Below are 27547 nucleotides of genomic sequence, written 5' to 3' on the forward strand. Positions count from 1 at the left end.
ACCGTCTGCTACACTGAGCTCAGGACTGGCAATAAGKATTGTAAATGAAGATGTCTTTGCAATTTCAGAAGCCTGGTATTCACAACAAGAGTAAAGAAGGGTSCCTTAGATAATGTAGAAAAATGTTGGGAGATTCAGAAAAATTTTAATAGCACAGTAAGCAAGAATTATTTATCCTATTCACAGAAAAAGGCAGAAATCACCTGTAAACTGATGTTCAATTGTGTCACTAAAGGGAGTTTCAATATATATGAAGACCTGCACAAAATTCAGTCTGGAAAATATGTCTAATTCTGTCAAAACCTAAATTTCTGGTAAACACATTTGCAATCTCGGTTACCTCCATTTAACACTGTTSTCATGCATTATTTCCTGAGCTTCTAAAGAATGAACTGGCCTGTCACATAGTTAGCTTCTGACCAAGGTCTTAGCACATCTCATCTCACCAAGCACCCTCTCAGCCCTTCATGTCACGCAGTCCTTGTGCACAGAGTCCCCGTCCCCCTTGGCAAAAAATTCCAAGCCCAGCTTAGCCCTCCTGGTCTTTTCTCTGAACACCCTTTTCCCAGCCACTCATCATCCCTCCCAAAATGCAGATTCTGCTYCTCAGAATCCTCTAGCCTACTGCTCAAGAAGTTCCAGTTCTCACTTCCCAGTTATCTTTGGAAGACCTGTGTCCTTCACTTTATCTGCTCTTCCCAAACTACCAGTCACAGGTATTGTCTACCTGATCTATCAGTTTTGCTCTACCCTCTCCTTCTACAGCCTACATATCAACCCACTGGTTTCCAGACACCTAATGATGATTTGTTATCAATCCTAAACTTCCTTTCCTTTTCTGCTCATCCTCCCAATGCATACTGATTGCCATTCCTCATGCCATTCCTCAGCCTGGCACATGACCCGAATTGCCTCATCCAAATTTATTTGCATTACAAAAGTTATTCAGCATCGTAAGAATCTAGCTCTTCTRCCGTTGAATCTCCATGTATGAGGGTTCTTCAACCACACCTGTCTTTCACATCCCTGTCTATGGGGTACCGGGGTCATGTCATGTTCATCAGCTTTCTCTGCTCCCAGTTTCCCTTGTCCCTCATAGAGCAGAGGCAGAAGCATTTCAAGGCAATCATTTCTCTTGCCATTACCAGAAACACACATAAAAATAATTTTCCTTTGTCCCTCCCCTAAAAACAATTATGTTTTTAAAAATCAAGGAAAAATTACATTAAGTGAGATAGTTACTGAAATGAGGTCAGACTCAAATACTGAAAGGCACAGGCCTTCTGTAATAATGGGTGGTCTTCCCAGAGCTCTTCATCCAGCAGCAGGTCACTGTCTCCATTGAACTAACAGAGTAAAATGTCTGTCTTCATTTYGTATGCATATTTATGTTCCAGCCTGTATATATGTATCAGTTCCTTTTGAAGACAAGCTTAAAAAGGCAAACTTTTGGTCCTTTTAAGAGCATATGACTAAAATTTTTCCTACACTTTTGGAAAAGTCACAATTTTCAGACTAGTTTCATAAAACCAATGTTAGGGCCTTATAAAATGTTTCATGCAAATCAGTGAACACCTGCTCCTGCAGCTCAGACTCAGGTTGCTCCTCACAGCTGAGCAGTTGTTATACTTATTTGCAGAATCCATGAAAAATTATGGGTATTCMAAGGAGAAAGAGATGGAAAAAAAATTATTCTTCTCTTTCAGAGAATTCATTATTACTGCACCCAAATCCTCACTCCAACATTCCCACCCATCATCACTCCAAGGCCCAGTGTTTTATAATCAGCATTATACRTCAGGCCAAACAGACTTTGTGACTTGAAAGGACAGCTGAGAAATCTTCATGTCTGGGGTGTTTTTAAAGGGGAAAAAGCAATTAATTTGGGGGGAGAATAAACTAATTTTTATAAAAGGTGTTTAAAATAATTAAATTTTATTTATTAAAGAAATAATGTATTGCAATATAAGGAGGACTGCTGACAGTTTATGTGCTGGATTCCCTTTGGTGGTACTCATGAAGAAATCACTCTGAGTGCAGGCTAGTTTGCATGGTAAGAGAGATTCATGAAAATAAATATAATGAGGTATGACTTGCTATGCCTACCTACTGAGAAGGCTGGACCCAGGTAGTGAGACCCACTCTTCCTCCTCATCTTAGATCTCTTCACTCCTCCCTCATGCCTAGCAGCAGTCAAATCTTCCCAAATTCATTCAAACACTTTTCTGGAGCTTCCACTCCAGTGGTTAAAGAGCAGGGKAGATGTGACCAGGGCTGCAGAGGCTGGCACCAGCTGGCTCTGGTTCCAGGCACTGGCRTTACTGGTATTACTAAAAATGACGTCCTGTGCTATGCATGGTCACTTCCTCCCAGCCCAGGACCCCCAGCATAACACACAAAGCATATACATATACCAAAAAAATATTGTTTGTTTATTATTTTTATACTACATTTCCTACACTGAATGGCCTTAAATAAACATTTTGTTACTGCTTCCTATGTATTGATTGGCCCTATTTTCCTCAAGGTTGCTTCTAAGAACAAAATCATSAACACCATCAAGTTGGTATAAGCGCTTTCTACTCATCAGGAAGACTAAGGGCATCAAGGTTTTAGCACAGTTGTTTCCCATAAGTACATGCAATTGTCTACTTTGATCTGGSGGAAAATTCCTTCCATTCCACATTATCTTGCTCCTTATTTATCTGACCATGGTTTTTGATATTGGCATATGAAAATTGAGAGTTATTTCACTAAGTGTAGTTAATTACTTGCTTCAGAACCAATTTCATATTAATATTATAATAATAAATAGTAGCAAATTTTCTATTCTTAATTCACAACAGCACATGACCATTCAGGAGAAGTAGTAACAGTTCACTGGTACAAGAAWAATAACTTAAAAAAAGCTTAAAACAACATACAAAACTAAGCCAAATAATAATATTCGTTTGATTGAGTTTAAACTCATGGTCCCCAATACTTTCATATTTAAATCATAAATTATCTTTTCATAGGCTGAGAAGTCATTTCAATYAATTAGTTTTGTGTCTGACCTTGGAGTAACTTCAGCATTAATCCTAAAAAGCACTAAAACCGAAAAGCACAGTAGCACTAAAAGGAAAAGAAACCTCCATTGGTTTAAACCACATCAGTTATTTTAAATTTGTTTCAAAACTTCAATGRGTTAACTTTATACACAGGTCCTTTTGCAGATCAGACACTCTTTAACCTGCAGCAGACAGCATGAAACTGGCATAAGGTCTGTATCATGTGCTCCAGTTAATTCAACAAAAATGCGTTCATGCGCCCACACTTGATCCCGATCAAATATGCACTCATTGTGATCCAGGAGCACGCAAATCTGGTATTAATGGACATGAAACYGTGGCCTTATATGACAGCCCAGCTTTAGGTACTTCACAGATTTCACTGACAGGTTTTTCAGTAGGCATGTTTTTCCCTTAACACATCCAAATACTTATAGTAGCTGTGATGTTGMATTCCACATAAATCATTAAATGTAGATTTATGTAAATGAAATACAAAATCAGAAAAAAAATCCCAATTCACATCACAACAWAGTTGAGTCATCTGTCAAGGGCTGTAGATGCGTGGTTGCAATCAATTTAAATAGCTAAAATACAAGTCCAAAATAATGAAAACCAAATCAAATCTCTATATTGAAACAATCAAAAAAATTATAAATCTTACCTTTTTCACTAACACTTTCACTTTCAATCTCTACATCATCGCAACTTGTATATTCTGGAGTGGATGCCAGTTCTTCTTCTGAGCTACTTAATGAAACCTGGCGCATTTTACCTCCTTTTTTTGATTTATGGGGCTTTGGTGGTGGAGGTCTGACAGATTCAGACTGGTCTGAGCTGAGTGAATCATTCCGTAACATGGTCTCCATCTTTTCACGTTTCGTTTTCCGTACAGCAGAACTGGGATCCAAATGGTGCTGTTTCCTTAATGAATCAGAGCGCCTCATGTCTGGTCTTTCCAGAGGAATTGGACTCCTCCTGGGTGTAGGAGGGCTATGATTTGTGGTCCTCTGACGGTTGGGACTTGGTCCCTGAGCCTCTCGAGTTCTTTCCATAGAGTATGAACGTTGATTTTCCATGGCAGCCCTGCGYTCAGACACCGATCTTTGCCTTGATGGCCGTTCCATCCTGAGCATAGACATCCGAGAATCTTCCAGCTCTGTGTTTGCCAATGAGACATCACTATGTCTCCGCTCATGACGTGCTCGGGACACTTCAGCGTGGATACGCATTTGTTCCTCATAYGGCTGTGGCTTGACTGGATAACGAGCCAAGTTAGGATCACTTCGGTATCGTGCCTGGTATTCCTCTTCCCTCCTTTGCCTTTCATAGTCTTCCCTGTTCTGTGCATCTTCTTCTTCTACCGGATACTCCTTGGAACGCCTGCGGCTCCTTCTGTTGGAATCTCTATAATCACCCAGTTCAGGTTCTTCATATAACTGAGGTCCACGCTGTGACCGCCTATCTGAATAATCTGATGGTGACCTGGGCATCGCACTGTCTGATGTAGCATACTGTGAATATTCGTCTCTCTCGTCCCTTTGGTCGTATCTTCTGCTCTGTTCTCTTGATATTGAAGGGCTTCTTTTCCTAAATAATCATGGCAAGAAAGCAGAAAGAGAATTCTGTCAATGTTTTATGTAGCACAAATACACAGTTATTGCTAGTTAAAAGATAAAATGATCAGCTGATGGAAAAAAAATCCATTAATTGCATTTSTTTGTGAATGTACTCTTGCATTTTCTGTGCTAAATTAAAGAAAGCATGTCATGCTATAAATCTGCTTATGGTGCACAGTTGGAATAAAAAACAGCTTTGAAGGAAAAATGCTAATATGACATTACAAAATATAGAATATAAAGACTTAACGCTACTTTGTAGTCATGACTGCGTTACAAGTACCAAAATTTTATAATCCTTCATAATCATTTTACAACAATATAACTTGACCATATACTTCTAATTTCATGAAGGTTTATAATCACCATAGAAATTAAGGCTAGAAGGATCATACAGTTAGTTTGCTCTTTAAGCAGCTGTTATTGCTCAAAAACACAAATTTTATTTCCAACAAAACTGTAATTTGTGCCAAGGGCAGAAAACAGACAAGGATTCAATGGCAGTACCTGTCTTAATAAGATGAACTYAGAAGTCCTGAACTCAGAATACAAAACACTTTTTTGTGTTGTGAAGGGAAAGAGTTTCAAAGTGCTGCCTGAGCTGACAAAAGAATTCTTCTCATCTTTTTAGGGATGGTAGCAGTATTGGTCCAAGCATTTGAGCAAGGCAGATACCAGAATGGGTTTYCTGAGCCACATAAAGCACTGACTCTTTGAGCCCTGACACTGACAAATGATAGATTGAAGTATCTGATTCATTTATATTTAATATTTTCACAAAGGGTACGTATTATCATAATACGTTTCACTGGAACGTATTATGAATGTGTTCTGTTTGACACAATGTTGTTCTGTTATTAGAAAGAATCCGTTAAATAGGAAAAACTCAAACTGGATCTTCAAATCTTGCCTTTATCAATCATTACAGGGTAATGAGTATGTAAACAGATTCTTTCAAGCCATGTCCTGATTCATGCTTGGCTTTTCACCCGAGATAGATCTGAAGAAGTTACCTGCAGGAAATAGGAGCAAAGATCCACAAAGTTGTGGATAAAAGACTGAGAGGTGGGCCTTCTCTGGGATAACACAGATCAACTCAAACTTTGAGTAAGAAAAGTACGAATAATGAGAAGCCAGTTTTGTGTTGTTAGTCTTCTTTTATTTAGTGCTACCTTTATAATTAAGATCCCCTTTAAAATGTTTTCTACACTCACAAAATGACTGTTGATTCTGAAGGGCAGCCTTGTAGGCAGCAACCTGGAGATCCTGCCTAGTGTTTAGAAGAACAGGAAAAAAGACAAGCAAATACAAAGCCCTGTCATTGCCACAGTCATCCTAGAAGAAGAAAGGAAACACTTCAGTTTAGTGAAGGGGAGGAGAAGGAGGCCCCCCTTGGTGCCCATGAAAGCATAAAGGGCTCTGTCTATCTGACAGGAGAGAAAACACTCCTTTCATGACCAGAAAGGAAACGCAGTCTCTGTTCCACAAGGGAAAACCACAGCTGTCAGTGCAGAGTGTGTGTGGCGTGTGGGGTGACTGACAAACGCATCCTGCACCGTCTTCGGTACCATACAGGATTGTGAAATTGTGCTTGAAAGATTTGGACACAGTATTGTCTTGTCAATAGTAAAGTACTTAAGATTTGCAATGGCATCTACAAATGGAAAAACTAATTCAATCTTGCAAAAATGAAACTCTGTGTGAAGCGTGGCAAGTGCAGATCATGATGGGGATGCCTATTTGCTCACGGTGAAGCTAAGATGCCCTACCTGTCATATCACAGTGGCATGTAAGTACCAGCACAAATTATAAGCTCTGTCAGTTTAACAAAATCTCTACAGATTCTGCTATGGGTTCTCAAGTTGAATCGCTCTAAATGACATAAAAAGAGTTTCATAAGTCTGAAACCAAAATGGCCAACAGGAAAAGACAAACAGAACCACCCAAACACAGACATCTTGGAAATACAAAGAAGTTCCATTAAGACAGGAGATATTAGATGCAGAAATACTTCAGCTGAGGAAAATGATACTGCATCCCAAAATAAGCTGTTCCAACAGCAAATTACCCAATCCCTGAAAATTTCTGTCATGGCTATAAGTAAAAGTTTGCATACCTTCCCCTCAACAGYTGTGTCCCTCATACAGGAAAAATCTGTACTTAACAGATAGAGACATTCATTCATGTAGATCTCATTGCAAGATTGAGACAAATACGTGTACACATGAAATGTATTGTATATTATGGTATAGCTGTATATGCTACACTGTTAATACTCACACTGTATATGCTCAGTCTGTATTATCTATAGACCAACTCGTCTTCATATGCACAGATTTCTGCACAGATTTGATCCTCCAAAGCATTAAAACACTCTGGTACATATGGTTTATAGGATCAATTCCATGACGAACTGTGTAACACACAAAGCCATACAGATTCTAGTTTGACAAATCTCACACGTGCCTTGGAGCATTCTGAGTGTGTACATGCTTCACTATTAAACCTCTACATACTGGAATCTACAGCAGTATAAACAACACAATAATAAGAATTGGTTTAGCTACAAAGAGATTACAGAAACACACACACAAAGCATAAGTATGTGTGTATATATATACACATATAAATAAATAAATATATTACTCCATGTCATATGGATGCATTTCTCTTCTGGTGACATTACTCCTATAATGTCATAGGGGAAAAGCTGAGCGGGTAAAGGAAGCGGATTTCTGTATGAGTAAAAATATAATTGTAGAGTTGTTGCTGAGGAAAATATATTTCAATCAGGGAAACACATGGTCTGAAGAACTGGCACATGACTTACTAAAAAATGCACCCTTTTCTTTCCAGCATGAACTATGTTAATGAGAAGAGGATGTGCTGATTTAGCATCATATTTTTATACCACTTGCACAAATATTTCCAGACCTTGTGTGCTACATTTACCACAAACAGTCATTTTCCTTCCTGCTTTAAAGACATAAATACAGGAGCTGTAACCACATACGGCTGACAGTAATGTGAAGAGCAGCTGGGTCCTCAATCTACTCCAACTTTCATGAAGGAAATAGATTTGCCCGGCTGCCCCACATGTGGCAACTACTAGGGAACATGCAAGAAAAAGGAACTACCTGAAAATGTAGTGCATTTCTTCAGAGAAAGCAGCCTGATAGAAAAAAGTAACTAATTTAATTCCTGGCCTATGCTGACTGGCATTATCAAACCCCTTTTCAAATTAATTTCATTGTTGTTGAAGTCATCTAAGGTCACTACTGAGTTCAAACAACAGAAGTTGTGGTCCCATCCATCAGAAAGGARCTGTACCTGTACACCTGATCAGCCAGAAACCTTCTGAAAGTAGAGGGGTCATCCTGCCCTGCAGTCACCACACCCTTAGTATTAAAGCCTGTCATTCTCTTCACTGCTCATCACAGCACAATTAGCCCCCCTTTAACATTCAGCAGGTTTTTTTTTTTTTTTTATTTTAAAACTACCTGCTGTAAACAGCTGCAGAGTGAATGCTATACATTTTAAATCAGAGTTATGAAATCACAATTGGAGGGAACTAGTATTCATGAAAACTTATGGCTTGTCCCTACTATTAAAAAACTGCTGCTATTTTTAGATCACTAGCTAATTCTCACTCACCTTCATGAGCCTCTGTCTAATCCATTTCTCACCATTAACTACCTTAAAGATACCTCAATAAAACCTTCTCATCATGTATCTCCAGCTGGATGCACCATGGAAAATGACTACTCCTGCCTTTTCCAGACTTTGCTGGAACTTTAAGAGAGAACTTCAAGRGTGGGATACGAACCCTCCAGCTGTTAGAAAAGCTAAGCACTTCACATCTCAGGAAGATTATCACCTTTTCTGAAAAAGTTACCACACCACAGAAAAATCCTCCAGATCATTGTGATTGCTACTTGTTTGAAACAACCACAAAATAAAATCTTATGATTAGAAATTCTAGAACCTGCAAAAAAATCTTTGATAGGCACACTCTATAATTTTTTTTTCAGATATAGGATCTGAAACTTATTTTTTCCTAATTATTACTGGATATTTATTTTTTATTGTAATTTATCAAGACATTTGGTCTTTTAACAGACAACCCATAACCTTACACTGATGGAAACCTTATTTGCAGTGCTCTACTAATCACCAATATTATGGAAAAGCAAATAGCTTGACTGTAACCTGACGTCCTGCTCATAAATTTAAATTATTCAACTCCCCCAAATTACAATAGAATTAAGTGCTTAAAATATAACATTGAAGAATATAAGACAGCTATTTGGCTTTCATGGCTGAGATTTCTATAATGGAACTAAATAGCTTGGAAGTCTCTGACATTCATTTGTATTCCTCCTTAAAGAGAAAACATTCTTCTCTGATTTAGGTTTTTAGAAGAWTAACTCAAATGTACTGTAGAAAAAGAAATTTAAAAAAAAATAAKTTTCCATCACATTTCAGAAGTCACAGATATTCAAAAACATTATCATATGTAAAGTATTTATATCACTATCAAAACTAGACATCAGACCCTCCTACTAATAATCTTTGTCTCAGACTAATAGAAGACAAGTTTGAACTGGAGGAAACTTTTCATTAAGCTATCATTCTAAAGATGTGTTTGTCTACCTGAATTAAGTTGCATTTACCTGAAGATTTTTGTTTATCAGAAACCTTGGGTCAATTAAAAAATGGTAAGGTCTCAGTGGTCCTGAGCCATCAGCTTCTTGAAAATTAAATATTGCCCATCTACTTGCAAGACCTATTATAATTTACTAGACAATACTATAATAATTTATTTTAAGTTTCCTATAAGCTATCAAGGAATAAAATAGAATGAAAAATAAAACTAGAAATATCTCTCCTGTACATATTGTAATTTTGCTTAACTMAAAATGTGATCTTTTCAGTACATGAAAGAACAATTCAGACAAGATAAAAATTTACATTTTCCACCAGAACTTTGTAACAAAAGCTATGCAAGAGAAAGGGCTTCTKGTTATAGACCTCATCAAATACACCAAGGACAGCTTCATCTCTCCTTTACTATATGGCTCCTGTCGGGGAAAAAGTATTTGTTGGCTCCTGAGTGATCATTTAAGAATAGCTCTACTACTATTGGAAACTTTTCTATTTCTATGTGTTGTATTCAACAGCCAGTCAAGGCACTTGTTTTATAATCCTGGTGACAGGGAGCAGATGAATCCCCGTGCCAAACAGGCCCCAGGCTGCCAGAGGGGAGCTGAGCACACCCTGCACCTTGGCACCCAAAGCCCCACAGGGGCAATGAGCCCAGAAAACTTGCTGTGCAACTCTAAGGGCTGCCTGCCTGTGCCAGGGAGGGCTCTGCTCTCTCACTTACGAGAGCATTTCCACAGATTTCCTCTGCTGTACTGAAAAATCTGCAAAATGTTTATTTTTGGCAGTGGTTTTAAGAGACTAGCTGACATTGATTGAACTCATTCTCTGCTTATAAGTTTTGCTTTTGCTGAGTCATGTTGTGCAGGAGAGCTCATTTTGCAATTTCTTTGAAGCAGCTATGRCTCCCATATTGAAAAAAGAGGGATTTTTTTAAACTTCTAAGCAGTTTCAGTTTCTACCAAGATCTCTCTTTACAGTTCCTCTATTCAGTCTAGTTTTATATTACATTAAACCTCTCATTCGTCAGTTCCCCTCTCACTAGTTTCTCACCTCCTCAAAGAAAGATAAACAAGTAAGCAAATAGTCCACACTTCACAAGTTAATTAATTTAAACAACCTACTCTGATAAATAGAAAAGGTGTTTATTGCATTTCTTGACGAATATTTTTTAAAAATTGCTCTAATGTACATCTAATATTTGCATATCTAAGGAATCCACTAGGTAAAGCTCATGTGAGKCAATATTTCATTCCTCATTTCAGCCATGCCTTGCAATTTTATTTTATAGCAACCATACTTGGAACCATTAGAATACATTCCAGCTAMATGTCTCCAAAGAATATGAATTAAGTTTACAACAATGATTAGAAAATTTACTGAAGCATGAGACTGGTAGAGCAGAWGTTGATCTCTATTAGATTTTATCTGAAAAGATGAATTCAGTGACTGGAGGCTTGTATCAACAGAATGAAAGGAAATCTATAGTARCAAAATGTTAACATAATTAAATTCACCACTGATTTGTGATAATTTTGCTTTGAAAAAACTGCTTTGAACTTGACATGATTGCACAGACATATGAAACAACACATTTCTATACAAGTAATTCAGCAAAGATTCAGAATTGCAGCAGGGTTAATTTCAATTTGTGCAARGGAAAGAGTAAAAAATAAATAACTGCTGAACTAAAGAGGTCATTTCAAATATCACTTGATAATCTACAGATATTTAGGTAGGACGTTTGTTTCACTTTCTTTTTCTTAAATCAAGAATATTGCATTTAGGAAAATTGGACTAAAAAAGTAGAAATTACTTTGTCTTCCTTTATTTTGACTGGGTAGTCAGTAGCCCTTACACCACATAATAGAATTTTAGAGAATTGYGAACAGAGAAACAAAACAACAATATTTTACTTCTGAGTGCTCAGTCAGCTATGTTGATGAATGCTTACCTCTCACAAATAGGTTAAACACGCTGATTTTTCTTTATTTCTACTTCTGAGCATTTCCAAAATCAATATTTTGCTAACTATTGCCACTTAATAGATAAAAAAKAAATATATCATCTTCTCTTTCAATAAAAATTTAATGCCCAAAAGAAGATAATAACAAAAACAATAATAAATAGTAAATGGATTAAATATTTTTCATGAATAATTGGTCAGAATGGGCAAATGAGCATTCTTGTCATCTGCATCAGTACAGACACCACAGAAATCATTTGCAGAAGGGCGGAATTAAGACAATTAACAGCTGTCTTACAGCAGAGTTCAAATCAGTTTAAAACACATGGTGTTAAAAGAACAGTAGGTCACAGAAACATTAAAACATAAGAATGAGTAAATATAATACTGAACTTTTACAAAAAAAGTCCTAATAATGTAAAATAAAAGGACATTTCAAAATTCTACATCTGCCTTTTTCATTAAAAGAAATACATTAAAAGAAATACATTAAAATTCTTCAAGAATTATGTTTGTCACAGGAAATAGAATACAATTTAAGAAACTAAAACATAGGAAAGTAAAAGACTTTGTAAAATATAATATTCTTATATATCTGAAGCACAAGAAAAAGGTTTTCAGTACTTCCATGGAGTTTTTTACTAAAAGTAAAAAACAACWCCCTAATCATCCCCAAAAGAACAAGAAATGCTGAGCATAAGACATCGTTTTCACACAAACACATTCTGCATCTTCTTCCCTGCTTTACCTTGTGATCAGCCACTGCACATCTGGGAAGTTGGAAGCCTCGGGTTCATGAGAATACATCAATTTCTGTTCTCGCTAGTGCTTTCATTTAATCCTCTAGGTTCAGTGAAATCACATAAACAGTCTCTTCATTTCGAGACACRATTTTTAGATATATATTTTACAAACCCTTCCCTTCCCCCAAAATRCACTTATAAAATATAAGGCATCTAGGTAAAAATGCAGTTTAGTATATAAAACAACAGCAATTGAAGYCAGAGAGCTGACCCAATGGGAAGCTATTGAGAGCATGAGAGGAGTGTTATAGTTTAATGCTGTTACCATGTGCTGTATATAGCTGGAGGTCAAGTAAGAATTTACCCTATAAGGAGGATTATGGTACTTAGCTGATTAGTGCCTTGCTGCAGTACTATTGCCTACAAATGTACATGCTGGTCAGGGCATTTCATTTCAACTATTTTTAAATTCCAGTGTTTCATGTTTTGTGATACTAATTCCAGAATTTTCTTTATGTCCTAAGTCTGAAATGAAATGAAATCTATACTTTTAGTTTGTATGAAGTCAAAATTTGGCATAATTTTCAACTATTAGCTAAAAGAGCTGTGCATATATTTCAGTCTGATGTTCTGCATATACTATGAAACTGAAAATACCTCTTCTTACATACTGTTTAAAAAAAAAAAAAAAAAGGTAGTGAAAATCAGTGGACTAATTATTTCCAGAAACAGTCCTCAAAACTCACATTCAAAACATGGTGAAAAAAATAGAAGACAAATGTATATCCTCATTTGCATTAAATTAATTATAAACACATTTTTCTACAGTTTTCCGCAGCATCTTCTACCTATGCAAACTAGCTTACAATTATGTTTAATACAAAGCACCAACCAAATCTGACTGCAGTATATTTAAGATGTGGTAAAATAACATAGCATGGGAAAAATAGAGACTTAGCAGAAACCTAGATTTTCTCCACCTCAATAATAGTGAGTTCAGATTCCTAGAAAATGCATTCTGACACCAAAGATTATTCTCTCAGCCATCACAGAGAATATATCATAATAGGGTTCATCTATATATCATTTAATCTAATTTTGAGTCTAATCTTTTCAAAGTGTTTCAGTTTCTTACCACAGGGATTGTTCAGCAGGTGCTTCTACCAGCAGCTAAAAGTATCCTAGTTCTGCAAAAGAAACCTCTAAGTCTAATGAAGGGGAGAATTTTCTTTCAAAGAAACACTCCATTATCATGTGGGTATTATCACCATCACATAAAAARTAAATCTATTTCAACAATGACCAAGCTAGGAAAATATCAGCAACATGAACTGTCATTTGAGAATTGTTTTTCCTAATAATATCTGGCAGCTGTTTAGACTGTTGCACTCATAAAAGTCTAACTTTACTAATAACTTGAGTCAGTATACATTTCCTTTTTTCTCTCTCTCTTCACTGTGTCCACAATTACAGAATAAATGTGATATCATACAATGAACTTTAGTTTTAAAATATCTCTGTGATTCATATTTCAGTCTGGAACAGACTAAATAGATCATATTGAGCTGTTTTGATGTCTCCACAAAAGAACAAGCAGAAAATARCCACTGTGAAGATGTCCAGTTCCCTCAGTAATGGGATGTAAAGACCCATCTAGTGAATTAGATCAGTGATGGCTCATCTGTGAATGATGGGCTGTCTGCACTGGCTTCTCCAAGACAAAGCTGTCAGGTTAAACGTGTTCCTGCTAGGGAACATCAGCTGGACCACTATGAAATGAGACAGATGAATTCAATAGCTGTTGGACATCACCACGGTACATAAATCTTTACATTTCTGGTACAATTCTCATTCTCAACATGWTGGTGAGATGGGATTAGATGTCTGTATTTTAAAGCAGCACTTAAGTTCATCATAGAAGCAGACCACAAGTTTAGAGAAAAATAAGTTGTATTTCTGTAAAAACTATGKTACCTATATTATCTATTGGTAAGACACGCTTTTACAATGATTTTCAAGCAAAAAAAACTTTCTCCACCGCAGTTTAAGGAGTGGGCTCACAATGCACAACTGTGATGTGCCAAAGTATTTGGGATCAAGTGGTTATGRCTGCCTAGACAGAGCTCCTTCAGTTCAGAGCCTCTCAGGCAGGAGGCTGGGATGTCCACCATGTCTGTGCTGCCTGGGTTTTCAGAGGTATCATCAGAAAAATTTCCCACCATAGTACCCTGTAATAACAACCTCACATGGATAATAAGGATCTGGTTTCTGAAACATCAGCAGGTCAAAGAGCCATCCTTAGATACTCTGATGCAGGTATTTCTACCAGCGCTGCTTTGCTTTTCTGCAGTGTGGAGTCCAGCTCCGGATATTCTCCCTTTTTTTATTCTCTTACCACCTCTTAGAGATGTCTGCCCTAGATCAAGTCTTCCATAAAAGAGGCTCAACACAAAGTTTTCTAAAGAAGAAAATTTATTCATGGATCTTTGCAAAAATCCACATGGAAGATCACTAAGTACTCTAGAAAGTGTGTGGAAGTGAATACTTGGAAGTGAAAAGGGTAACTTGGCTGCTTAGCAGCTTCTCGATGAAAAGGCAGCACCCAGTTAGGATGACAACAGTACAGACCACTTCTAGCAGGAAGCAAACCAATATTGAATAGTCCTTATAGAACTGCAAGAAACCCAATAGCAATTAAAATTCATGAAACATATATCTATATTTCTTCTGAGACAGCTGTGTGGAAATCTTAGGCAATTTAAAAATGAAACAACTAAAAATTCTTCATCTTGWAACATAAACAAGCCCTTGGATGTATTCTGCATTCTACTGCAGTGAAGGTAGACTTAGCTATTCTACTTTTGCTTAAAAAATTAAGATGCCAGCTTTTTATATTCCACAGGAGAAATGAATGCTCATTTTAAAACTCCATGTGTATATAAACATCCCAATGAATTGATGCTTTACAGTTTCTGGCAAAAACATTATCTGCTTTACCCAATAAACTTGTTTTCCGTAGGATTCTACAGATACAAATGATGAAATTCTAACTGAAGTTCAAGCTATCCATTTTCAGATTTTTGGCATAACATTGATCACTTTTTCCAAATTTCTWGAAAAGGTATGAGAATAACCAGAGGGCCTGTAAATACCAGATAGATTCAACTGGCAGCTGTCTGAGAAACACTGAGAGGGAATTGTTTAAATTATACAGGTTCTCAGCACCTTTGATAACACAAGTCCATTGCWAAAGTTACAGAACACTCTCAGTACCTCAGTCTTACGTAGAGTGTGAACAATCAGCCAAGGCAACCCAGAAAGAAATAAGAAAAAAAGGGAACAAGAAAATAAGTAAAGGAAAGTAATGATTTAAAACATTTTGTGAAGATGTTCATGAAATCTTTTTGAGATTAATGATGACTTCATGACTCTTAGTACTGTTATTGTCAGACATTGGGGACCAGTAATATGTTTTAAGTTAAAATTTAGTTTCATTGTTGAACTCAACAAGAAAGGTTAAATGTATKCTCACTGAAGCCATTTTCAAGTATGAGATCAACCAGGTATCAGGCTGGGGAGCCAGGCTAACTCTGCAAGAGGCTATAAAAAATATTCAAGATGCTTGAGTTGACAGAGCAGAAAATGAAGATCAAGTTTCTGTTATTTATTTTGGTTATTTAAATGGTCAAAATGGACAACTGCACAGATTGACTTTTACAATTAGCAATTCATGGTATACAGCAATTTTGAAATATATATTGAGGTGAACTAGGATAAAACTGTTACAATATCAATAGATTCATATATAATAATGCGAGAAGAGTAACGACAATCAAATAGCTTAATTTCCTTCCTCTTGAATGCATTTACAGAAATGAAATTAATGCCGGATATGAATGAAAATTTGCTGAGAARGAAAAAAAAATCAAATTACATTCCTTATATGTKACCTTAYAGTGGCACCAAGCTCATTTACACTYATCATTAAGACAATAATTCCCAACACAATAGATTAGATTATTTTGGTTTATATGGTTGATTATATGCTATTAAAAGCACARCCTGAARAACGATCACATTTCCAGTGTCTGGYCATTTCCCTACAGCTGTTAAGTCCTGTAGCAAGGAGAGAACACCAACACTACTCAGCTGGAATTTTGAGTTTGATTTATCAATACATAGAAATTTGGGGTAGAAGGTGGAGGAAGAGGCAGAGAGGAAAAGGAAGTGGATCATTTGTGTTAGAAAATCATTGCTGCAGATAAAAAAACACTCAAAATACAGGAAAACTCTTAAGAGAATTATCATCATCAATACCTCATAGAAAAGGTTGTCTGTGATCTAGTTCTCTGAAAAGTGGACTGAAAGTTATTACTGGGATAGAGGCTATGGCCATTACTTCAGCCCCTTTTTGCTTTTTCAGCCTGGCTTCAAGATCTTCAATAACTCATTAGAAACTGTCTCTGAATGAAGAAGTCAGGTGCAGTCGCTGATCAATAGTGTGAAGGCTAAAAGCTGACATTAATGATACAGAAGCATTTTCTAGCTAACATTTGCCCAATATTATCAAATCATTTGGCATATGAGGAAAAATTCCACTTTAGAAAAAACATGAGAAGAAGAGGTATTTAAATGATTGCTTTAACTGAAAGTAGAAACTTTACCTCTGACTTCAAAAGGATATTCCATTTTATAAAAATACATTATTAAAGCATAAATTTATTTTCAAAAATAGAGGAACATTATGACTTATTATCTCTTTCTCATTCATTTCGGCTAAGAGAAAAGCATTTTATTTATGCTTTATGAGGTAATAGTGCCTTATTTGCTGACTGTATATTCTGCCCTTGCGCCTTGTGGTAACTGTTCCAATAGACCATTAATTACATACAACAAAGTTACTCTGCACGAGCACTACTCAGGAGAGGACAGTTCCTCCCAGTGCAACACATCCAGAGACCTCCAGAGACAAGTGCCCAAGTAGGTACGCCTACTCTGCTTCAACATTAAGGAAATGTGAAGTCGAATTTTTTTACACTGAAATACGAGAAAAGAGTCAAACTTCTAAAGTGATTGGGAATAGCATGTATTTCTGCAAGACAGAAACTTAACATCAAAGACTTGTTCATAGCTAAGAGATTCATCATTTTGCCAGACATTATGAGAATCTCTGTCAAGAATCATCAGAGCTAGAGACTCACAGGCAAAGGCTGGTCCAGCAAAATACTTGAAGATTTTGGAAGTCTGGAAAATGTTGGCAATTATGTGATTCATCCTAATTCAACTTAATGCATGTTTCCTTAATTCTGTTTCTTAATTCTTAATTCTGTTTTCTCTCTTTCCCAGCATTTTCAGGTCAGGTCAACCTAACATTAAAAGGGCCATGTTGTCTCACTGCCTGCAAATGGTAATTTTTATTTTTTTTTTTTAAAATTCTGGATTGAAAAAAGAGGCTTTACCTCATACAAGAATGCTAACTTGAAGATTTAGAAGGAAGATTTAGTTAGAAGCTTTAGAAGGATAATGGATCTATTCATCACATAAAATGAAATTATCAAAGATTTTAATAGAGAGAATGAGGTGATGATTGGCATTTTATGCAAATTGTGTATAAACAGAGGGACTATCACACGACCCAAAAGTACTGCAAGAACCTGRACTGGGAATTGCTGTTATCTTAAAAATACAGGGAAGCTACAGATAAACACAGGCATATGCATTTCAGTCAAGTSGACTAAAATGCTTTTGTTAAATTACTATATATGGAAGCTGTAGGTTATGTAATCCATATTGATCACTAGTTGATACATGGGGCAGAGAAGCAAGGAGTGACAGGCATGATAAATTCTTAATCTAAGGAAGCTTTACTCAAAAATATAATGAAATTGTGTCTAATACCAATTTTTAAAAAAATAACTATAAATTGAGATTACAGTTTTACAAATAACTGCCTACAGAAATTTAAAAAAAAAAAAAAATGCTAGGAAAGATGGACACAAAATGCAAGCCAGGATATTTCCAATCTAAGTTTCTATCATTTCATACTCTGTAATAACAATGCTTGTTGGAAATAAGAAGGGAGTGTTGTACATTTTGCAGGAGCTATGATTTTCTGGGTATAAGTACAGGCTAAGTACTCGTGCAGGAACAAACCATGATAATATTTTTTATTTAGTTGCCTAAACACATGCTCAGAAATATTCCCACTTTCGAGTTGTCATTATCATTCCCACTCCCAAATTTTCAAATATAATTTTGTTAAGCTTTATGTARTTAGGAATGATTTGTCTTTCATTCTTTCTTCTTAGAATATGCATTTCCCCAAAGAGTCTTCTGGTCTGGAACAGGACAGCGTTTCTTGCCTATGACATTTGATACCTTTTTGTTTATGAACTCAAAGGAAAGGAGGGAGTTAACTGAGAAAATTATGTCCTAATCAGCCTTAGACTGGCAACAAGAAAATAATAATTTATTTCTCACCTTAGAAAAAAACCAAACAAACCACATAGACACACAAAAACAACCAGGCACTTTGTCTCTCAAGAAATATGAGGWGGCCAAGATTAAGAATTCAAGATCACAAGGACCTTACAGATACTCACAAATTCTTTAATTTTCAGTAAATGTCCTTGATACAGTTTATCAAGGAGGAGTACCAGACTCCACATTTCATTTTTTATGGCAAGCTTGAAGGTGCCTGAAAATGTCTCTATGGTGACTGCCTTATAAAAAACAGGATAAACTGCATGAGTAAATTTAGGATCAGTATACCAGCACTATGAACCCCTATAAAAATGCTCATATGACCAGCCTACAGAAGTGAATAACAACAAGTGATTTTGACAAGGMCATGTGAAAAAGCAGTTTTATAGCCTGATTCCATGACCAAGATCAAGCACCAGCTTAAGAGGGTTTTTTTAATATATATTACTTCCAAAGATCAAGCGACAATTAATCCTCTGGACTTCTTTCTTAAGCTTGCCAGCTATTAAAGGGAGCTTCAACACAGACTTGATTTCCTTTCCTGATCCCCTCTGTTGTCAAGCTATCYGCTGTCTAACAGTAATTGTGTTTGTTTCATGTAGTACACAAAGACATAAATACTCCAAATATTCTAGCGCAGAGGTTAATTTGTTTCATGCCCAAAACCCAAATATAGGYTTTTTCCAGCAACACAACCTGCACACATATGTTGTTGCAAAACTTCTCTGCTCACACATTTTTTTAAACTTTCCAATTCTTTCTTTGTCCAGTAGTTGGCTGGCGTATTGAAGCATACAATACCAGATGGCAAAAGGGAAAATTAAAAGAAATGCACCTTTTATAGGCACACTTTTCATATTTTAGTTAATCTTCCTGAATCATATTCCTGCCCTTTGCAATCAGAAGTGTCTTGTGACCATGGTTAAATCACAACATTATCAACACCAGGGATCCAGGACTTCTATATCTTTAAACCATTTATTTAACAAGAGGTTTTTGGATTTCGGATGCAGTGCCGTGATTGTGTCCAACTGCAAATCAGATCTCTTCCATCAGAGAATCTGTTCACAAATCAGGCCTTCCAATAAAGCATATTTTTAAAGCATTTATCTTCAGAATCTTTTTTCTATTAATCATGCCATCTTTCTGGGTCATCTTTTGTTACACCCCATCCTCAGGGTAGGCAACAAAAAAGCAGGCGTTGGATCAAATGGTGTCTCTTCAGATGAACAGGACCCACACAGGCTTTTCCCAGGCAATGATTTAAGATCATCATGGGAGATAATATTGAAACTCACTGATATCAGAAGTGGATAATAAGCAAATAGTAAGATTGAAAACAGGAATTTAAATTAGAATACTCCCAGAATTCTTGGTTTGAAGTGACCTGTGCAATTTTCTTACAGCAAGTAGTACACTGAGGAATAATGGTACAATTACTCTCCAATTATTAACAATTATTTTACAGCTACAATTATTTAACATGCTATCTTCACCATTTTTATGCAATACTGAGTTGCACAGAGGTGCCTTGCCCTGAACACAAGCTCAGGTGAAATCACAACACTTAAGGAAAGCCTGTAATGCTGCAGCTCTGTTTCAATGCTGATTGCCCATATTCTCTTGTATGGAAACCAAGATGCACATAACATCTGCACACAAACACACTCTGATTAGAAGTAGCATTCYATTCTTCTGAATTTGTTACTCTAGTAATGGAACAAAAGGAAGTAAGTCCACGGCAAATATGAAACCTTAATTTGGAATTTAGACGGAAAATGCAAAGGATAAGAAGGATGTATGACTCAATCTTCACAAAAATGCTACTGTGCATTCAGAATGTGACCATAGATTATTCCTCAATGCTTTTAGCATAATAAGAAATGGAGATACAGAAGAAAGAGGGAAGAATACATCTGCAGAACTTCAAAGAGAAGGGTCTAGCAAAAGAAAGAGGAGGAGAAGCCAGAGAGCATGTACAGCATAATCTGCACTTCCTGTAAATGACACTCTCCTCATTATYTTAGGAAGCCTATTTAGTGGTTCTGATATCAACAAATTTATTCCAGCTCGSAGTCTGAGATTCTCGAAAATGCCTAACATCTCAGTCCATATTTCATGGCTTTTCCCAAAACCATTACTGTAAGACAGATAATCTTGACCAGAAAAACTATTTTCCTCTTACTGCTTTTATCTCAGTAGAAATGCTGCTGTAGGCAATTTAAAACCTCTTTATACTATGTCCACAACACCMAGCCGAACAGCACTCTGAACTTCAGAAATTTATGTGAAAAACTGTTTAAAATAAATGTTTCTTAAAAGAAGTCCTGACTATTTATCATTTTTTCTCTCAAAGTAAATTGCAATATAGAAAAACATTAATAAATCTGAACATTATTTGTGAATATTCAGTATAGATAATTTAACTAAAAAGTGAGTGGTTGAAACAAAAATTGTTCTTTTATCCAGACAACTGTTTTAACTTTTTTTTTAAAGACTCTATTATGGTAAAAAATTTAAAACTATTCTAGAATCACTAATATCTGAAATGTGACTGCAGAACATGCATTGTCTCATCTTTGAAGAATTAGTCACCTATTCCTTGAAAGCTGATGTTCCTGTCACACATTTTGAAGTGGTAGTTAATAACACAAAAGTTATCCAGTCAGGATAACTATCAGCAGCCAGTAAGTTTCAAAGACTGTTTAAAATGTAAGTCATGAAATCAAGTCCACTTAGTCMGTCATATMTGGAGAATTCAAGATATTTCAACAAGATCTAAAACTGATTTTTACAGAAGGAGAACTGACAACAGGAAATAATTATCCCACATATCACTGGACTTTTTTATTGTATTTTATTGACTATAGTAAAACTTTTAGTTGTGATAAAAATAAGACAAAAACTAAAAGTATTGGTTGAAATGTAAARTGATGMATTTATAAARAAGCATAATCTTACATTTATCARCTGTGAYCATMTCCTACTGCTTTCACTATTAACAATAATGTGGCATCCTCTAAAGAAATCCAGACCCTCYAAATCTGGAAAAATAATCCATTAAAAAAAAAAACCTCATACTAGGCTAGATTTTCTGATGAAAAGCAGAATGTCAGAAAAAGGAAAAAAAGGGCTCTTTATGGATAATTTCAGCCTTTAAGTGGATAAAAGTAAGTATYGGTTGGAAGCCTGTTTTTCAGAAGGACAAAGATGTCCACGCAAACTTAACTTTAATTGTAATTCCAGGCACAACCAACAGATATTGCCAATTTTTAAAAGATATCCAGAGTTCTTTCAGTGAGCTGAAAGCTGGCTGAGACAATGGACAATCCTACCATAAGTTTAATAAAGTTTCAAATCTTTTAACCAGTAGAGTGTTGACAATTCCATCAGACAGTTTCACCGAAAACCAGTTTTCAGGGCTTAAACAGCTAACATCAAAACGTTCAATAAAAAAAAAAAGTGCATGTTTATGAACTCTCTGGATCATAAGTAAGATTTATATTTTTATATGAATCATAATACTGCTATTTTACCACACTCTGACTCGTAAAACAGGTATTTCCATTATATTTTCACAATGAACACAAAACCAAACATGGCAAGTAAATGTCTTCAGAATTCAAATCTGTTTTTCCTAAATCTCAGATTACATTATTTCTGAAACAGAAAACTATTTACCAGGTCTTGTAAAACACTTTTGAAAAAAAAGGAAGGTAAAATTAAATCTGCTATTCTGTTGTAATTATAATTACAGCTGTTTTTCTTCTCAGGATCTAATGGGGACATTATACAGGGCATAAAATGACTGCTGGATCAAAAACATGAGAGGAAGAGAGGCTTCCTTATCTACTTTGGAATATTGCATCTACATTTGTCGCTTTTCCAAAGACATTTATATGGAAATTTCTCAATTTTCAAAATTCAATATGCCCCTGAAGTATGATCCTCAGACTAAGAAAGCCTTMGAAATTTTTACATATATTTTCTCTCATGAAAATCACACTTCAGTGAATCCATTAATTTGTGGTTTCTACACATCACATCTTTTTAAATCCTTAGCATCCCTTGCTTCCAAGACAATAAGTTCAACCACTTTTTATTATCAGCTTAGAATATATACCAAAATACAAGGAAATTATATTTTTCTAGTATTCAGAACCAAAATTATTTTTTATAATAAATGCATTAATACTTTACTAAAATTTTCATATCTCTGCCATAGAGTATTTAACTATTTTTACCTATCTTTCCATAATATTAATTATACAATGAAATAATTATGTAAAGCAACTCAGTTAGTGTCAAGGTAGTTTTCTATTCTGCAAATGCATGTATTTTTTGAAATGTTAAAGGGTTAGGATTTTTTTCAGTCAGAGACAGGTTTTAAAAATAACTATATTTTCAGTCAGGTTTAGCATTTAGTCAATATTCTTTAAAACGCCTTACTTTTCATACTGGAGAGTACATGCTGGGGCTGCATTGTACTTTCCAGATGAAAGAGCAGCAAAAGAAGAGAACTGCACATTTATACGGATATTCACTAGAAAAAAACCTTCAATCTCTTCAAAACAAAAAACATACATGTTCACTCTGACGGACATAAAAATGCGAATACAAGATCCTTTCAGCAAATAATGACTCATGCATTTAGTCTTTGTTCATTTTCTCTTATGGCTCCTATGAAATGCTACAAAATACTGGGTCACTGAATATACAAAATATAACTGCACACTGGTATCACAAAGACATATTCCTTTACAGACTCTTTTGATAATAGGACACAGCTAACCAATTTAAAATATGCAATGCAGTCTACTGAATAAACCATACAAGTGATGTGTCTCAGTTTGCATTTGTGGCTGTGCTTTAGAAATATAATTAACTAGTGAAGAAACAACAGAAGAATCTAATCAGAGATGGATTTCTCAGAGAATTCAGTACCTTGTTCAAACATAGAAATTTTCAGCAGAATTCTCAGAAAAAGGCAGTGAAAATAAAATCATCAGAGGAAAACATAAAGTAATACATAAGTAGTCTGCTTTTATTTCTTTTCCAAAGTGCAGACACCAAAAGAGAAAAATACATACAATTAAGGTACTGTGTTACTTATTCAGAAGTGTTATATTACRAGAAAATGTGGGATGACCACAGAATTTAAAACCTCAAAAGGAGACTGAAATCTTTAAAAACYATTATCTTTATTCTTCTGTGAATCATCGGATATTATGGAATAGATCTTGATATTTGAAAGCATACTTAGTTCTTCCACGTGTGTATGCAATAAATATTTCATTTATCCACTTACCATTTAGTCACTGCAGATCAGGGAGATACAAAAAAATTTCACAGGAAGGGGCAGGGGTTTTGGCAGTTTAATTTTAAGAGTAAATGCTAAAAAAATATTCAAAATTTGCTTTTACAGAGAGCTTTTGCAGTCATCACTTTCTAACAAAAGCTTTTTTACTCATATATAGAGACTTAATCATCAATTTGACTGCTTATAGGAATAATCATGGGAAGACTAAAAAAAAAAAAAAARAACCAAAGAGAGAATAATTGCTTACCTTACAGTAATTGGAGTTCTATGAGATGTATCGCTTTGATGCACAGACACCTCAGGCACTCAACATGTAATCTTAAGGCCATCAATATTTGTTGGGGCTGCACCTGCCTGCTCACACCCTACTCCCTACAAGGATTGAAAGGGTGATGTGGGGTCCTGCAGCTCAGGCCCCTGCAGAATTCAGCTGGGAGACACCTGAGTGTGAGCACGGAGGAAGCACCAACCTCCCCACGCACAGGATGCCTCCAGCAACCACAGGTATTGACATCCTCTCTCTTTGGCAAATGACAGGTCATCAGCAACTCATTTTTGCTGACTCACAAACAGTAACCTGATATGCAGAATCTAGATGCTCCAAGCCCATCTAAAAATGACTCATAATTCTGCCAAAAGGAGCAGCATACCTATAAGTCTTTATAAAGGAATACTATCCCATAAATGTTTGTATTAACCCCAGAGAGGAGTGTTTTAAGAAAACCTACAATCCAGTTCAGAAAGTGAAGACTCAAGTTCCAGCACATTCATATTCCTTTAACACAATTCACAAAAATAGTGAAAGAACACCAAAAAAAAAMMCAAAAASAACAAAAAACCCCAACCAACCAAACAAAAAATCTCTGCCCCCAAAGTACCAAATCACCCAATAATTCACAGTGTTTTATTCTAGACAGAATGCCTTCCTGAAACAAAAAATATTAGGAATATGCTKCTGTAAGCTTGTTTAAAATTAACTACAGGGAATCATTGAAAGCTTATAACTCAGCATTTCATAAACTGTAATCATAAATGTGATTARAGGGTTGGTCACAAATAAAATCTTTCTTCTCAAATTCACTACAAAAGTAAACTTGAACATAAAAGTGATGCTGTCAGAGGTACTTTGAATTTGTCTTGCCAACAAAGAGTGGTTTTCTGGACCATCTTGCTCATTGAGCCTTATATTGCATTAACCCTTTTATCCCTATCTTTTAAAATAATTTAATTTCTATTTTACTACCAAATTACATAAGAAATACACAGGGATGATATTTTTTCTTTTATTTTGAGGTACCTATATTATTGTTATTTTAGTAAATCACATTTACCTACCTAAAAATAATACTATGGCCAACATTATCAGACTACATAAAGTTAATATCAAGATAAAAGTCATGACTAAATATGGTTTTGCCGTGTTTAGTAGCAAAAAAATCTGATCTGCCATATAATGAGTGTGTGTATGTGTATTTGAAATCTCCTATCTGAAACTCAGCATATATAGCAAAAATCAGAACAAGAAAACAAAATTACGGATCATCCAAAACCCTAACATTCTGTACCTTAAAATCAAAATGAAATCTAGTATATTTTATCCTAGAATTAACAGATTTTACTCCATCTGATATGCTACAGTGTGATACTGCTTTTAAAGATATAAAGAAAATAGATTAACTCACTCTAATACGGAACAAGAACCTTAATTTCCAACACATACCTTAATGTGTGTGCACTGACTCACAAATGCCTCCAGAGCATTTGATTTCTCTGTGTACTACATGGGAATATTCAAACACTGTCAGACTTGAGAATCTGCTCTCCCAAGTTCCCACTACAGTCAGTGGAGAGGGAGACAGAAGTTTCTAWTGGGCAATTTAGGGCAAAAAACTAAGTTAAGGTTGTCCGAATGATACCTTAGAGACCCTGTCTCTCTCCATTGACTGAAGAGGGMCAAGGGAGATGACCTTCAAGCTAAAGTTAATGTTTATGAACCTCTTGTGTGGTACAACATTGGTACAACAAAATCTGAATAAACTATCATAGTCCTCATGGCTAAGAACTGATATCTACATCTATTTTGGGCCATGCTTTGTGAAAAAAAAATAGAAGAATCATTCATTATCAAGAATAACGTAGCAGTTCCCAAAAATACTAAATGAAATTGAAACTTTTGCCTGATACTGAACTTTACATATTAAAATGTCCAAACCAGCAACCTACATCATCACTAAGACACAATTACAAATCCAGAAGAAAAGTAGCCTAAAATCATTATCAATGTCTTTTTCAATAGAACTGGTGCCTTTTTTTACATTAAAAAATTTAAAAATTTTTAAAAACAAACGGAGCAACAAACCACAGACCCAAAGGAATAGGTGATCTAACCTTGTAGAAAAAAGTTTAGGCACTCCAGAGAAAGCTCCTTAAGTCATAAGTCAGTCCTTTAAACTCACTTTAAAAGTCCTTTAAATTAAAAGAAATRGCACTTTCTGAATCTAAATTTTTGATGTCTCTCATGGAAAGAGATTATTTTTTCCCTAGAACTGTTTACTTCTCTCCTTCTAGTCTAAAGCAAGACTAAACAACTAAGATACAGACTTCTACAYCGTAAACTTATAAAGTCAAAAGAAATTAATCCAAAATGAAGTCAAAAGTACTTCACTACCCCAAACAAAAAAAAAATCTAAACAAACAATAGCAATCCAATCATATAAGTAAATAGGAAATACAGGAATGGGAAAGCCATGCACTAAGCTGTAAAATAACTTTATAAGAAAAGCAAGTTTTATTAGGATCAGAGTACAAAGAATCAGTGTACATAGAAAAAAAAAATCCCTGTCCTTGGCTTTAGGACTGTGTAGGTGGGGTATGTATAATGTAGCTTCTGCATCATGAATTGAGACCAATGGYATATTGATCTAAAACTAAAGATATTACATGTAGTCATACTTGATTTGGATATTGTCTATAAATCTGTTTCTAATACTCTGTCAATAATTATATAATTTGTCATGACATTAAATTTAACAATATTGAAATAATTTAACAGAGCTTCCTGTGCATCTTGGTCTCCTTTTGGTGGTGTYTTCATTGAGAAACCAAGACTTCATAAGCAGGTTATTTACTACCAGGACAGGAAGCATTTCATAGAAACATAGAAAGGTTTGGGTAAGAAGAGACCCTAAAGATCTTCTAGTTYCAACCCCCCTGCCATGAGCAGGGACACACCACTGAGGTTGCTCAGAGCCCCAGTCAGCCTGGCCTTGAACACTTCCAGGCATGAAGCATCCACCAATTCTCTGGGCAATCTKTTCCAGTGCATCATCACCCTCATCATAATTTTTTTTTCTCTTTGTCCAGTCTACCCCGTTTAGGTTTAAAACCATAGTCTCTTGTCACTACAGGCCCTGGAAAACAGCCTTTGTCCATCTTTCTTATAAATCCATTTATACATTGAAGGCTGCGATCAGCTCTCCCTGGAACCTCTTCATTCTTTTATATTTTTCTGAAATCTTTSAAGCTTAATTAGAGTCTTAGAAAACCATAAAAACTGTTGTAGAACAAGAMTTAAAGCTGAGAAAATACAGTATATTTTTGCATCACTGTTATCCTAGTGGTGYTCCTGTGTATGCTGTGAAGCCCAGAATTAACATGTTGCTTTCTGAGATACAAAGRATACCTGCCCTGCATTGGTATCYATC

The 27547-nt window shown here is 35.6% G+C and overlaps 1 protein-coding gene across 2 annotated transcripts in view; it reads right to left on the reverse strand.

The window, feature by feature from the left end:
- Positions 1-27547, reverse strand: part of RIMS2 (regulating synaptic membrane exocytosis 2) — a 440099-nt gene that overhangs the window by 252341 nt on the left and 160211 nt on the right. For both annotated transcript variants that reach the window (XM_057372448.1, XM_057372449.1), the window contains one exon: positions 3715-4640. In XM_057372448.1, the coding sequence (XP_057228431.1) occupies positions 3715-4640 (926 nt within the window). The remainder of the gene's footprint in view (positions 1-3714; positions 4641-27547) is intronic.

Source organism: Malurus melanocephalus, unplaced genomic scaffold (genome assembly GCF_030028575.1).
Source record: "Malurus melanocephalus ecotype Western Australia unplaced genomic scaffold, MMel_1.1 scaffold_171, whole genome shotgun sequence".
NCBI classification, from domain to species: domain Eukaryota; kingdom Metazoa; phylum Chordata; class Aves; order Passeriformes; family Maluridae; genus Malurus; species Malurus melanocephalus.